General features: G+C 45.2%; 2 protein-coding genes across 2 annotated transcripts in view; both read left to right on the plus strand.

Annotated features, from left to right (window-relative positions):
• FBXO16 (F-box protein 16) overlaps window positions 1–3,923 on the plus strand; it is a 49,545-nt gene extending 45,622 nt beyond the window's left edge. Inside the window, exon 8 of the mRNA XM_066547638.1 lies at window positions 1–3,923. This exon is cut by the window's left edge and continues 353 nt beyond it. The gene's annotated coding sequence lies outside the window, so the exon portion shown is untranslated.
• Window positions 3,924–7,086: 3,163 nt separating this feature from the next.
• Window positions 7,087–13,731, plus strand: part of ELP3 (elongator acetyltransferase complex subunit 3) — a 112,011-nt gene continuing 105,366 nt past the window's right edge. Inside the window, exons 1-4 of the mRNA XM_066547639.1 lie at window positions 7,087–7,763; window positions 9,063–9,162; window positions 11,532–11,670; window positions 13,605–13,675. Coding sequence (XP_066403736.1) covers window positions 7,736–7,763; window positions 9,063–9,162; window positions 11,532–11,670; window positions 13,605–13,675 — 338 coding nt within the window. The 5' untranslated portion in view covers window positions 7,087–7,735. The remainder of the gene's footprint in view (window positions 7,764–9,062; window positions 9,163–11,531; window positions 11,671–13,604; window positions 13,676–13,731) is intronic.

The following is a 13,731-nucleotide window of genomic DNA, read 5'->3' on the forward strand; positions in this document are numbered from 1 at the left end:
TGTTGAGGCAGCAGGAAGGAAATCAAATCCAACGCTCTGGATTTGCACATGGATCCACAAGGAGCTGGAATTTCAGACGTTGGGAATCCCATGCTTGCTCTCTCTCTCATTGGTCTTCTCTGCAATTTGGGAAATTCCCAGAAAATGCAACAAAGAGCAGTTTTTGAGCATAAGGGGATTGAAAGAGACTTAAATTTACCCCACAGAGCTGGGAAAAAACAGAACCTTTCCACCCATCAGGAAAAATCATGGCAAGCACACAAATCCTCAGCATTTATGGACAAAAATCACATCTGAGAGGAAATTCCAACAGAAATCACAGAGTCACAGAGATATTGAGGATGGAAAAGACCTTTTAGATCACTAAATCCCTTTTAGATCACCAAATCCTTTTTAGATCACCAAATCCCTTTTAAATCACCAAATCCCTTTTAGATCACCAAATCCCTTTTAGATCACCAAATCCCCTTTAAATCACCAAATCCCCTTTAGATCACCAAATCCCTCTTAGATCACCAAATCCCCTTTACATCACCAAATCCCTCTTAGATCACCAAATCCCTCTTAGATCACCAAATCCCTCTTAGATCACCAAATCCCTTTTACATCACCAAATCCCCTTTAAATCACCAAATCCCCTTTAGATCACCAAATCCCTCTTAGATCACCAAATCCCCTTTAGATCACCAAATCCCTCTTAGATCACCAAATCCCCTTTACATCACCAAATCCCTTTTACATCACCAAATCCCTGCCCATTTCCTCAATCCATGTCCACAGGTGCCACACCCACAGGTTTTCCATTCAGTGCAATGAAGATTCCATTCTTTCCATGAAGAAATTGCTCCTAATATCCAACCTGATCCTCCCCTGGTGCAACTCAAGGACGTTTCCATGTGGATTAAAAGGAAATTTCTGCTCTGTGAGCAGATTAACCTGTGCCACCTGAGGGTTTCATGGATTTTGGGAACACCACAGCATTCCAAGGACTGAGAGCATCCAAATCATTGATTTTACAACTCAGTGCAGTTCCCTCTCCCAGATTTTGGTTGTTTTTTTTTTTTTCTGGTTTTTCTGGGTGCTTGGAAGGATGAGTTCATCCCAAGCAACACAATGGCCTGAAACCTGAGAAATCTCAGCTGCCACCTCCCCAAAAACAATCAGCCAGGAACTTGCAGATGGGAATTATCTCCTGTGTCTTCAGATCTGTTAATTATGGAGGAGAACAGGCTGGTGGATTTTGATGAAGAAAGTGAAATTTTGAGGATTTAAAGTGAGGTGGAACAAACCAAAGCATTCACCAGCATCATTCCCTGCAATTGCAAATCTCTCTTCACCAGCCTTTTTTCAACCTTTTTCCTCCCCAAATTCCCTAAACCAGGAATTTTGGAAACCAAGTTAAACCAATCACTCCACAGGTGCTTCCTTGGCTTCCTAAACCCAAGATTTGGTTTTTGTTTCCATTAGGCAGCAGCTGAGGGTCAGATGCACTTTCCAAACACGGAAATGATGTCAATAGTTTATCTTTTCCCATCAATATTCCCTGGAATTGTGCAGTTCCCAGGATCTGAGCGGTCTTGGACAGGCTCTGTGTCTTTACTGCACCTTAAGTTCTCACTGCACATTTTAAAGCTTAAACCTTCTCTGATTTATCAATTTTTTTTGTGTTTATCTTTGGATTTTATTAAAAATATTATAAATCAGAGAAGATTTAAGTTTAAAAATGATGCTGTAAAATAATAAACAGAACTGTCCAGGAGCATGTTGAGCCAAGTCAATTATCCTTGGAACAGCAGCAGACCTCCAGAAATGAATCAGAATAAAATCAGATGCACTCATGCTGTCTGTAAACATATTTTACATCATTCCTGAGGTCTGGAATTTGAAATGGAGAGGGGAAAAAAATAAATCTCTGGGGCAAAACCACATTGAGTGCCTCAGAATGGCAGCCCTGGGCTACAGCCCCGCTCAGATGTGGGCAACAAAACCATCCCAAAACTCCACCTGTGCTTCCCTGGTGTTCCTTGCCCTGGAGGAATGGCAGAGTTTGGTACATTTTGGGAGCCAAAATGAAATTTTCCTGATGATTCCCACCTGAAGAAGCAGAAATTTGGGGGTAAAAAAGAGACTTATGCGGATGGGGGATTTTTGGGAATGCCAAAATGGAGATGAGGGAAGTGGGTAGCAGGAGGAGAGCAAATCTCAGCAGTGATGCTGGGGAGTGAAGGGTTAATGGATGGTTCTGGAAGAGCGTGGAGACCTTGTGGCAAAGGGAGAGCAGCCAGCAGAGGAAATAAATGCAAGATTAAAAGTTGCTGTAATCAGTGGATGAAGCTGATAAGGAGCAGGGAGCAGAGCCCAGCACCAGGGCTGAGCGAGGAGGTGTTTATAGGGAGGCACAAGGATATGGGAATATTTGGGAATGTTTGGGAATGTTTGAAATCCACCCCCTTGTGCCTGCTGGAGGATGATTTAAACTCTATTTCAACCTGTTCCACCCCAGATCTGATTTCCAAACACCCTCAGGCACAGACCAGGCCTTTTAAAACTTCCCACTCCATGGGGAGAGCTCCTTCCTCGTGCCCTTTGCCCTCCCTGCAAGCCCTGCTGAGCCCCCAGCCATGAGAGCGGTGCCAAAAATCCCCACAGCAGCCCCTGCACAGGGAGATTTTCCAAGGAAGTTTTTGACCATCCCACAAATCCCCACAGCAGGTCTGGGGATGCCACTGCCAGCATCTCCTTCCAGTTTCATCTGTAATTTAAGGTTTTTTTCCTTGCTGCCTGTTCTCTGCTCCTGCACAGTCCTGTGCTTTCATCCAGGGATTGGCCAGGATGGCACCAGGGAGGAGATTTGGGAGCTGGTGCCATCAGCAAGGCCCCGGCAAACAGCACCAACCTGGCTCAAGGTCCTGTCCCACATGGAGCAATCTCTGTACAAAATCTGAACTGAAATAAAGATTTGCCCAAGAAATAAATCCTCCAGAACCCCATTCAGATCCCACAGCACACAACAGGGAAAACATCCTCAGAACTCCTCTCAGCCTCTGCTGGAAGTGCTGAAGGAGCTGAATCCTGGCCACAGAAGGAAAGAAATTCAACCTTGACTGTTCAGCTCAGGTGCCACTGAGCATCCCAAGCAAGGCTGCAGTGCCACAGGGCAACAGCTCAGCTCCAGAAGCACAAAGAGCAAAAGCTCTGATTCATCCCCAGCCCTGTTTTCTCCACCTCTCCAAATGCAACTCCAGTAACTCCCACAGAACTCCATTTACCCAGCACTCAGCGTGAGTTTTATGGTTTATTTTCATCCAGGCAGCATTTCCTCTCTGCTCACAGGTAGGTTTGTGACCCACCAGAATCCAGGATTGAGCAGGATGGCACCAGGGAGGAGATTTGGGAGCTGGTGCCATCAGCAAGGCCCTGGCAAACAGCAACAACCAAAAAGTTGCCAATTCTCCTAACAGAAGCCAAGGAAATCCCTGTCTCCAGAAGCTCATGTGAGTTTTAGAAGTTGCTGGATATTCACAGAAGATTCCCAAGCTGATTTTATAGGATTGATGCAGAATTTGGGATGCAAGAAACCCCAGGTCCAACCTTCTGCTTTAAGCAGGGTCAGTTCTGGGATCATCCCACCCTGCTCACGAATTTAGGGCTTCCAAATCCTCCCAAGGAGGAGAAGGCACAACTGCTGTGTGTGGGACATTGTGACACGTCGGGAATCACAAAAAATCCTGAGCTGCAAGATCATCAAATCCAACTCCTGCACAGACACCCCAAAATCCCTCCCTGGGAGTGTGGTCCTGGAGCGTTGGGAATGTCACCATTCCCTGGGGATCCTGTTCAGTGCCTGACTCTTTAGGGAAGAACTTTTCCTGTGAACCTTTTCCCAATAAACCTTTTCCCAATAAACCTTTTCTCATAATCGAGCCTCCCCTCAGCTGTGCAGGGTTTGCATCCAGGGACCCCCTCAGCCTCTTCCCCCATCAAACTCCCCGTTGTTCCCCTTCCCTGTTCCCTCCTCCGTGCACTCCCCGGGAACCCACGGGTCTCCAGGAGGGATTTTTCTCCATTTTTCAGGAAAACCATCCGGTTTTTTCCTCCTGGAATCGATGTTTTGCTACCATCTAGCGCTGAGGGGGCGCGGCCTCCTCAGGCCCGCGTGGTTCCCCTCAGGGAGGATCCCAACACCGGCGGGAATTTGGGAACGAGACCCCGGGAAAAATCTGAATTTTAACGGGGAAATAGGACGATCCCATTATTGGGAATTTAAGAAATTGACCCATTTTAATAGCTTTTTCCTGCTCTAGTCGATGTTTTGCTACCATCTAGCGCTGAGGGGGCGCGGCCTCCTCAGGTCGGCGTGGTTTCCGTCAGGGCGGATCCCAGCATCAGCGGGAATTTGGGAACGAGACCCCGGGGAAAAACTGGATTTAACGGGGAAATAGGATGATCCCACTACTGGGAATTTCAGAACTTGTCTCTTTTCAATCGGTTTTTCCGTCCTGTTTTGCTACCATCTAGCGCTGAGGGGGCGCGGCCTCCTCAGGCCCGCGTGGTTCCCCTCAGGGAGGACCCCAGCACCGGCGGGAATTTGGGAACGAGACCCCCGCGAAAACTGGATTTAACGGGGAAACAGAATGATCCCATTATTGGGAATTTCAGAAAATGACCATTTTAAATTCGTTTTTTTCCCCTCCTGGAATCTATGTTTTGCTGCCACCTAGCGCTGAGGGGGTGCAGCCTCCTCAGGCCCGCACGATTCCCCTCAGGGAGGATAACAGCACCGGCGGGAATTTGGGAACCAGGCCCTGAGGAAAATCTGAATTTTAACGGGGAAATAGAATGATCCCATTATTGTGCATTTCAGAAATTGTTCCTTTTTAATAGGTTTTTTTCCCGCTCGAGTCGATGTTTTGCTACCATCTGGCGCTGAGGGGGCGCGGCCTCTTTAGGCCGTTGTGGTTCCCCTCGGGGAAGACAACAGCACCGGCGGGAATTTGGGAACGAGACCCCGGGGAAAAACTGGATTTAACGGGGAAATAGGATGATCCCACTACTGAGAATTTCAGAAATTGTCCCTTTTAATCATCAGCTGTAAGAGCAGCCACCAGGATGTTTTTATACCCTGGGAATGCTGTGTCCAGGTCCTGGGACAGGAGGAATCTGGAGCCGCTCCAATAAAGATGAGGAAGGGCCTGGAGCATCTCCCTGGCCATGAAAGGCTGAGGGAGCTGGGGCTGTTCAGCCTCGAGAGGTGATAAATGAGAGGGAACATCATCCCTGGGTGTCCCTGTGTGCAGGGAAGGGCAGAGCAGGGCCCAGCAATGGCACCAGAGCCACGGGCAGGGAATGATCCCAGCAAGATCCACCTGGACATGAGGAAGAATTTCTGCCCTGGGCAGTGCCCAGCCCTGAGGCTGTGGAGTCTCCTCCCTGGGATATTTCAGGGTTGTCTGGACACACTCCCGTGCCCTGGGCTCTGGGATGGCCCTGCTGGATGAAGCAGGGAGGTGACGCCAGTGACCCTCTGCGGTCCCGTCCCTCCTGACCCATCCTGGGGCTCTGAGAATCTGCAAATCTGGGATTCTGTGGGGGTGTGAGCCTGAGATGCTGTGATCGCCTGAGTCTGTGACTAAGTGATTTTATGAATCTGTGATTCCCTGATTTTGTGATTCTGTAATGCCATGATTCTCTGATTCTGTAGTTCTGTGATTTTGTGAGTCTGTGATTCCATGATTCTGTAATGCCATGATTCTCTGATTCTGTAGTTCTGTGATTTTGTGAGTCTGTGATTCCATGATTCTGTAATGCCATGATTCTCTGATTCTGTAGTTCTGTGATTTTGTGAGTCTGTGATTCCATGATTCTGTAATGCCATGATTCTCTGATTCTGTAGTTCTGTGATTTTGTGAGTCTGTGATTCCATGATTCTGTAATGCCATGATTCTCTGATTCTGTAGTTCTGTGATTTTGTGAGTCTGTGATTCCATGATTCTGTAATGCCATGATTCTCTGATTCTGTAGTTCTGTGATTTTGTGAGTCTGTGATTCCATGATTCCGTGTTTTCTGTGAGTCTGTGATTCCATGATTCCGTAATTTTGTGATTCTGTAAGGCCATGGTTCTCTGATTCTGTAGTTCTGTGATTTTTGTGAGACGGCAACTCCATGATTCCGTGTTTTCTGTGAGTCTGTGATTCCATGATTCTGTAAGACTGTGATTCCATGATTCTGTGATTCTGTAAGTCTGTAATTCTATGATTCTGTGATTCTGCGACACTGTGAGTCCATTATTCTGTGAGTCTGTGAGTCCATGATTCTGTGAAACTGTGGTGCCATGAATCTGTGATACTGTGAATCTGTAATTCCACGATTCTTTAATTCTGTGAGACTGTAATTCCATGGTTCTGTGATTCTGTGAGTCTGTGAGTCCCTGAGTCTGTGATTCTATGATTCTGTGATTCCATGATCATGTGAATCTGTAATTCTCTAATTCTGTAATTCTGTGAGTCTGTAATTCCATGATTCTGTGATCCTGTGATTCCATGACACTGTGATTCTGTGATTCCATGATTCTCTGATCCCGTGATTCTGTGAGTCTGTGACTGATTCTGTAGTTCTGTGATTATGTGTGTCTGACATTCTGTGATTCTCAGATTCTGGGAGTCTCTGAATCTGTGACTTTGTGATTCTATGATTTTGTAATTCCATGATTCTGTGATTGAGGCTGAGACTCTGTAATTCTGTGATGCCATCACTCTGCACTTCTGAGATTCTGGGACTCCCTGACCCTGGGATTCCATGATTTCATCATTCTACAGTTCTGGGATTCTGGGAGTCTGTGATTCCATGATTTTGTGACTGTGTGATTCTGACATTCTGTGATTCCATGATTCCATCACTCTGCAGTTCTGGGATTCTCTGAGACTTGATTCCATGATTTTGTGATTCTGACTCTGTGGCTGTGTGATTCTGTGACTGAGATTCCGTGATTCCATGATCCCATTATCTACAGTTCTGGGATTCTGGGAATCTGTGATTCCACAATTTTGTGATTCTGACTCTGTGACTGAGATTCCATCATCCTGTGATTCCACAGTTCCCCATTCTGCACTTCTGAGACTCTGGGACTCTCTGACGCTGTGATTCCATGATTCCATCATTTTACAGTTCTGGGATTCTGGGAATCTGTGATTCCATTATTTTGTGATTCTGACTCTGTGACTCTGAGATTCCATTATCCTGTGATTCCACAATTCCACATTCTGCAATTCTGAGACTCTGGGACTCTCTGACGCTGTGATTCTGCAATTCCCTGATTCCTTGATTCCCTAATTCCATGATTCCTTGATTGATACCTTAACTGATTCCTCGATTGATTCCTCGATTGATTCCTTGATTGATTCCTCGATTGATTCCTTGATCCAGGCCACTCTGCCTTCACCGGACCCCACAACTTTCCAGCCATCCAACCGAGCATCCAAACGGTGCCCACACGGCCAGGAGGACCGGGGGACCCCAAACCCCCTCCCCAAACCCGGGGTGACGGCCAGAACCCCCAAACCCCGGGATTTTCCCCCAAAAACCCGGGGGGTGTCCCCGGTGGCCCTTTCGGTGCGGTGCCGGCGCCCCCCGGTGGCTGATGGCGGAACTACAATCCCGTTTACGGCGCTTTCGCGACGGCGCGGGGCGGTGTCGCTTTACGGCAGCGCGGCGGGCCAGGCCGCGGGATCCGCCGGGATGAAGCAGAAAAAGAAAAATGGGAAAGGTAAAAAAATAAAACAAAGAAAGCTGAGGGGTTGGAACGTGTCTGGGAGAGGGAATGGAGCCGGGGCACGGCCGGCTGAGGGATCTGGGGGGGCTGAGCCTGGAGAAAAGGAGGCTCAGGGGGCTCTGCAGAACTCCCTGACGTGAGGGGACGGCGTGAGGGGAAACGGCCTCGAGCTGTGCCAGGGGAGGTTTAAATTGGATAACAGGAGGTTTAAATTGGATAACAGGAGGAATTTCTATCTTTAAAGGGCTGTCCAGCCCTGGCACAGCTGTCCAGGGCAGTACTGGAGTCCCCATCCCCGGAGGGATTTAAAATCCCTGTGGATGTGGCACTCGGGGCCATTTGATGGCTCTGAAATTGCTGGGAGTGCTTGGATTCTGTAGCTCTTTTCCAGCCTGAGCCATTCCACGGTTCCGTGGCAGGAATTTCAATTTTAAATTTCAATTTCAAATCTCTGTGCATGTGGCACTTGGGGACACGGGTGGCTTTGGAATTGCTGGGAATGGTTGAACTCCGGAGCTCTTTTCCAGGCTGAACCATTCCACGGTTCCATGACAGGAATGTGAAAAATGCACGTATTTTACGATTGGTTTTTCGCAAATATTCAAATTAATATTATATGTGTTGTGTTAGAAAGTAATGCTGGATTCATTCTCTTAGGTAGTGTGGTAAATAGAGTTTTAGGTTATAAAAAAATGCTCACATAGAAACTATGCTATGTAAGATACTTTGTTTGTGAAGAAAGGACTCACAGTGAGACAGCAGCCACAGGACACCTGAATCTTTCAGAGAAAATGAATTTATTGCCCTCTTATCAGAAGAAATGAACTTTTTCTGTTAGGATTCAGAGGAAGAAGTTGAGGATGACCAGACAGAATCCTGTGTTTAAATGGAATTTATGCATTATGTATGAAGTGTCAATAGGTTATTGTTTTTAAGGGTTAATCCTTTGTTAATGTGTGTCCTTTTTCAGGCTTTTTTTGCCCAGAAAAGGTACCCAGACATCCATAACTCTTTGTTTTTACTGTCTCATATTGTCCTAATTCAAATTGTCCAAATTATTATTACTCTACTTGTAATATTATTATTACTCTAATTGTATTAATATTATTATTACTCTAATTGTATCACTATTTTTATGACCATTTTATTACTGCGAAACTTTGAACATTTTCAAAACAAGTGATTGGTGTTTTTCACAGGAATTTCAAGCTGGGTTGTGCCGAGCGGGGGAATCTCTGATTTTTCTCTGATTTTTCTCCGTTTTTCCCCGTTTTTCCCCCGTTCCTGGCGCAGGGGAGCCGAGCCAGGCCGAGCTGATGGTGATGACCATTGCTGACATCATAAAGCAGCTCCTGGAGGCCCACGAGCAGGGCAAGGACGTGGATCTCAACAAGTGAGTGAGGAACACCCTCAGCTCTCATTTTCACACCTTTTTCTCATCGTAAACCCCCCATGATTGGGAAATTCTGGGCTGATTTCCTACCAACTCTCAAATGGGGGGGATTTTCTGAAAAACTCCACAAAACTCTCACTGCCTTTTTGTTTTTTCTCCTTTTTTCCCCCCATCCTTCACTAGTCCCAAATCCATCAGGAAAGGAGACATTCATATAGAAATAATATTAAATCAGATTTTTTTAGCAATGTGTTACACCCAAAATCGTTTATAGGAACTTCTTTGTTCTTCAGATTTGTGGAGTAAAAAATCCTGAATTTATTCTTTAGAGAAATTTCTTCCTCCTTTATTTATTTGGAGTAATAAATCCTGACTTTGTTATTTACAGCAACTTTTTCCTTCTTTATTTATGTGGAGGAAGAAATCCTGAATTTGTTGTTCACAGGAATTTTTTCTTTCTTAATTTATGTGGAGTAAGAAAACCTGAATTTGTTCTTTATAGAAATTCCTTCTTCCTTGACTTATTTGGAGTAATAAAAGCTGAATTTTTTGTTTACAGGAATTTTTTCCTCCTTTATTTATTTGGAGTAAGAAATCCTGAATTTTTTGTTTACAGAAATTCCTTCCTCCTTTATTTCTGTAGAGCAACAAAACCCGAATTTCCCCCACTTTTCCCACTTTATTGCCATAATTCCAAACTTTTTCCTGGAAATTCCTGCCAGGAATTACCATGGAGGAGAACTCAGCTCCTGGCTGGGTGTGTAGGGTTAAATTAATCCCATGAATTAATCACCACAAGCAATTAAACACCAATCAGGAATTATCCCTGAAAATGGCCCAGCAGGAGCTTTGCAACAGTCAGGATAAAACCAAATTTAGGGGGAAAACACAGAAAATAAAAACCATTGACAGCTGTGAGTTGAGTTTTGGTGTTTCCACACACCCTGCAGCTGCTTGTGGAGCAGAACTGGAGGAGCCTGCCAGGATCTCTGTGGCACAGATGGAAAGGAGGGCAGGTTTTGGTGATTTTGGGGTGTTTTTTGGTGATTTTGGGTATTTTTGGATGATTTTGGGTGTTTGTGGTTGCAGGCTGAAGACCAAACCCTCAGCCAGGCACAGGCAGCTGTCAGTTGAGTTTTGGTGTTTCCATCACCCTGCAGTTGTGTTTAATTCTTCTGCCTGGATCTCTGTGGCCAGGGGGAAAGGAGGGCAGGTTTTGGTGATTTTGGATATTTTGGGTATTTTTGGATGATTTTGGGTGTTTTGGTTGCAAGTTGAAAACCAAACCCTCAGCCAGGTACGATCAGCTGTGAGTTGAGTTTTGGTGTTTTTACAGACAGTGCAGCTGCTTGTGGAGCAGAACTGGAGGAGCCTGCCTGGATCTCTGTGGCACAGGTGGAAAGGAGGCCAGGTTTTGGTGATTTTGGGTGTTTTTGGTGATTTTGGGTGTTTTTATTTGCGGGCTGAAAACCAAACCCTCAGCCAGGTACGATCAGCTGTGAGTTGAGTTTTGGTGTTTCCATCACCCTGCAGTTGTGTTTAATTCTTCTGCCAGAATCTGTGTGGCACAGGTGGAAAGGAAGGCAGATTTTGGGTGGTTTTGGATGATTTTGGGTGGTTTTATTTGCAGGCTGAAGACCAAACCCTCAGCCAGGTACAATCAGCTGTCAGTTGAGTTTTGTTTTTTTCGCACACCCTGCAGCTGCTTGTGGAGCAGAACTGGAGGAGCCTGCCAGGATCTCTGTGGCACAGGTGGAAAGGAGGGCAGGTTTTGGTGATTTTGGTGGTTTTTTGGTGATTTTGGGTGGTTTTGGATGATTTTGGCTGTTTGTGGTTGCAGGCTGAAGACCAAACCCTCAGCCAGGCACAGGCAGCTGTCAGTTGAGTTTTGGTGTTTCCATCACCCTGCAGTTGTGTTTAATTCTTCTGCCAGGATCTGTGTGGCACAGGTGGAAAGGAGGGCAGGTTTTGGTGATTTTGGGTATTTTTGGCTGTTTTGGTTGCAGGCTGAAAACCAAACCCTCAGCCAGGTACGATCAGTTGAGTTTTGGTGTTTCCACACCCACTGCAGCTGCTTGTGGAGCAGAACTGGAGGAGCCTGCCTGGATCTGTGTGGCACAGGTGGAAAGGAGGGCAGGTTTTGGTGATTTTGGGGTGTTTTTTGGTGATTTTGGGTGTTTTTATTTGCAGGCTGAAAACCAAACCCTCAGCCAGGTACGATCAGCTGTCAGTTGAGTTTTGGTGTTTCCATCACCCTGCAGTTGTGTTTAATTCTTCTGCCAGGATCTGTGTGGCACAGATGGAAAGGAGGGCAGGTTTTGATGATTTTTTTGTGATTTTTGGATGATTCTGGGTGTTTTTATTTGCAGGCTGAAGACCAGGACCTCAGCCAGGTACGGGCTGCCGGCGCAGCCGCGTCTCGTCGACATCATCGCGGCCGTGCCGCCGCAGTTCCGGAAGGTTCTGCTGCCAAAGCTCAAGGCCAAGCCCATCAGGACGGCCAGTGGGGTGAGACAAAGGGGATTTCTCCTCCTTCCCCCACACCCTCCCTGCTCCCAACCCCAAATTTGGGTCATTTGGGTTTAATCCCCACCCAAAAGCAGTGGTGGCGTTGCCTTTTCAGCACAGAGGAGAGTTTGGGGGAAAAGTTCCTTCCTTGGAGGTTTTCCTGTGGTTGCTGCATCCCTGGAAGTGTCCAAGGACAGCACCCTGGGATAGTGGAGGGTGTTGGGATTGGGATTTAAGGTCCTTTCAACCCAAAATATCCTGAGATTCCCTGAGGAAACAAAGGGGGATTGTGTCCAAGTCCCTGTGGGTCTTTTCAGCAGAGCAGTTAATTCAATTTACTGTAAATCACCTAAATCTTCATATCCACCCAAATTTATACTGAAACACCCTAAATCTCCATATCAGAGCCCAGTTTATACTGAAACCATCTAATTCTTTATATCAGACCTGATTCTTTATCTCAGAGCCCAGTTTTTACTGAAGCTGCTCAGTTCTTTATATGAGAACCCAATTTACACTGAAACTGTCCAATTCTTTATGTCAGACCCCAGTTTATACTGAAACCACCTAAATCTCCACATCAGACTCCAGTTTATTCTGAAACCATGTAAATCTTCATATCAGACCCCAATTTATTCTGAAACCATCTAATTTTGTATATCAGACCCCAGTTTACACTGAAAACACTCAATTTTCCATATCAGACCCAAATTTAAATTGAAACCACCTGATTCTCCTTATCAGACCCCAAATGATACTGAGAACACCTGGTTTTTTATATCAGACCTCAATTTTTTATATCAGACCCCAATTTATTCTGAAACCACCTAAATCTCCATACCAGACTCCAGTTTATTCTGAAACCACCTCATTTTTTATATCAGACCCCAGTTTATACTGAAACCACCTAAATCTCCATATCAGACCCCAATTTATACTGAAACCTCCTAATTTTTTATATCAGACCCAAATTTACACTGAAACCACCTGATTTTTATATCAGACCTAATTCTTTATATCAGCCCCCAATTTACACTGAATCCACCTAAATCTCCATATCAAACCCCAATTTATTCTGAATCCACCTAATTCTTGATATCAGACCCCAATTTATTCTGAAATCACCTAATTTTTTATATCAGACCCCAATTTACACTGAAACCACCTGATTTTTATATCAGACCTAATTCTTTATATCAGACCCCAATTTACACTGAAACCACCCAGTTCTTTATATCAGACCCCAGTTTATACTGAAACCACCTAAATTTCCCTATCAAACCCCAATTTATACTGACATCACCTAATTTTTCATATCAGACCTAAATCTCCATGTCAGACCCCAATTTATTCTGAATCCACCTAATTCTTGATGTCAGACCCCAATTTATTCTGAAACCACCTAAATCTCCATATCAGAGCCCAGTTTATACTGAAACCACCTAAATCTTTATATCAGACCCCAATTTACACTGAAACCACCTAAATTTCCATATCAAACCCCAATTTATACTGACATCACCTAATTTTTCATATCAGACCTAAATCTCCATATCAGACCCCAATTTATTCTGAATCCACCTAATTCTTGATATCAGACCCCAATTTGTACTGAAACCTCCTGATTTTTTATATCAGACCTGTTCACTGTAAACCACCTCATTCTCTATATCAGACCCCAAACATTTATTTATTAATTCATTTCTTATTTGTTCATATCACAAAACCTGAGAGCATGAAATAATATTTAATAGAATTTATTAAACATTCCTATTTCTCTCTGGCTTTGTTCTCCCCTTCTGGGCTTAACCCACATCAATTTTACCACAGAACATCCCCGAAACAACCCCACAGATGCCCCCAGCGCCCCCAGCCTTACAAGAAACGGCTGAATTTGGGTCATTTTGGGGTAATTCCTGCAATTTCTCTGGCAGATCGCCGTGGTGGCCGTGATGTGCAAACCCCACCGGTGCCCCCACATCAACTTCACGGGGAACATCTGTGTGTGAGTGTGGGGAAACAAAATTTTGGGTGGGTGTGCAAAGAAAATTTCATTGCTAC

The sequence above is a fragment of the Molothrus aeneus genome, chromosome 3 (genome assembly GCF_037042795.1).
Source record: "Molothrus aeneus isolate 106 chromosome 3, BPBGC_Maene_1.0, whole genome shotgun sequence".
Lineage (NCBI taxonomy): Eukaryota > Metazoa > Chordata > Aves > Passeriformes > Icteridae > Molothrus > Molothrus aeneus.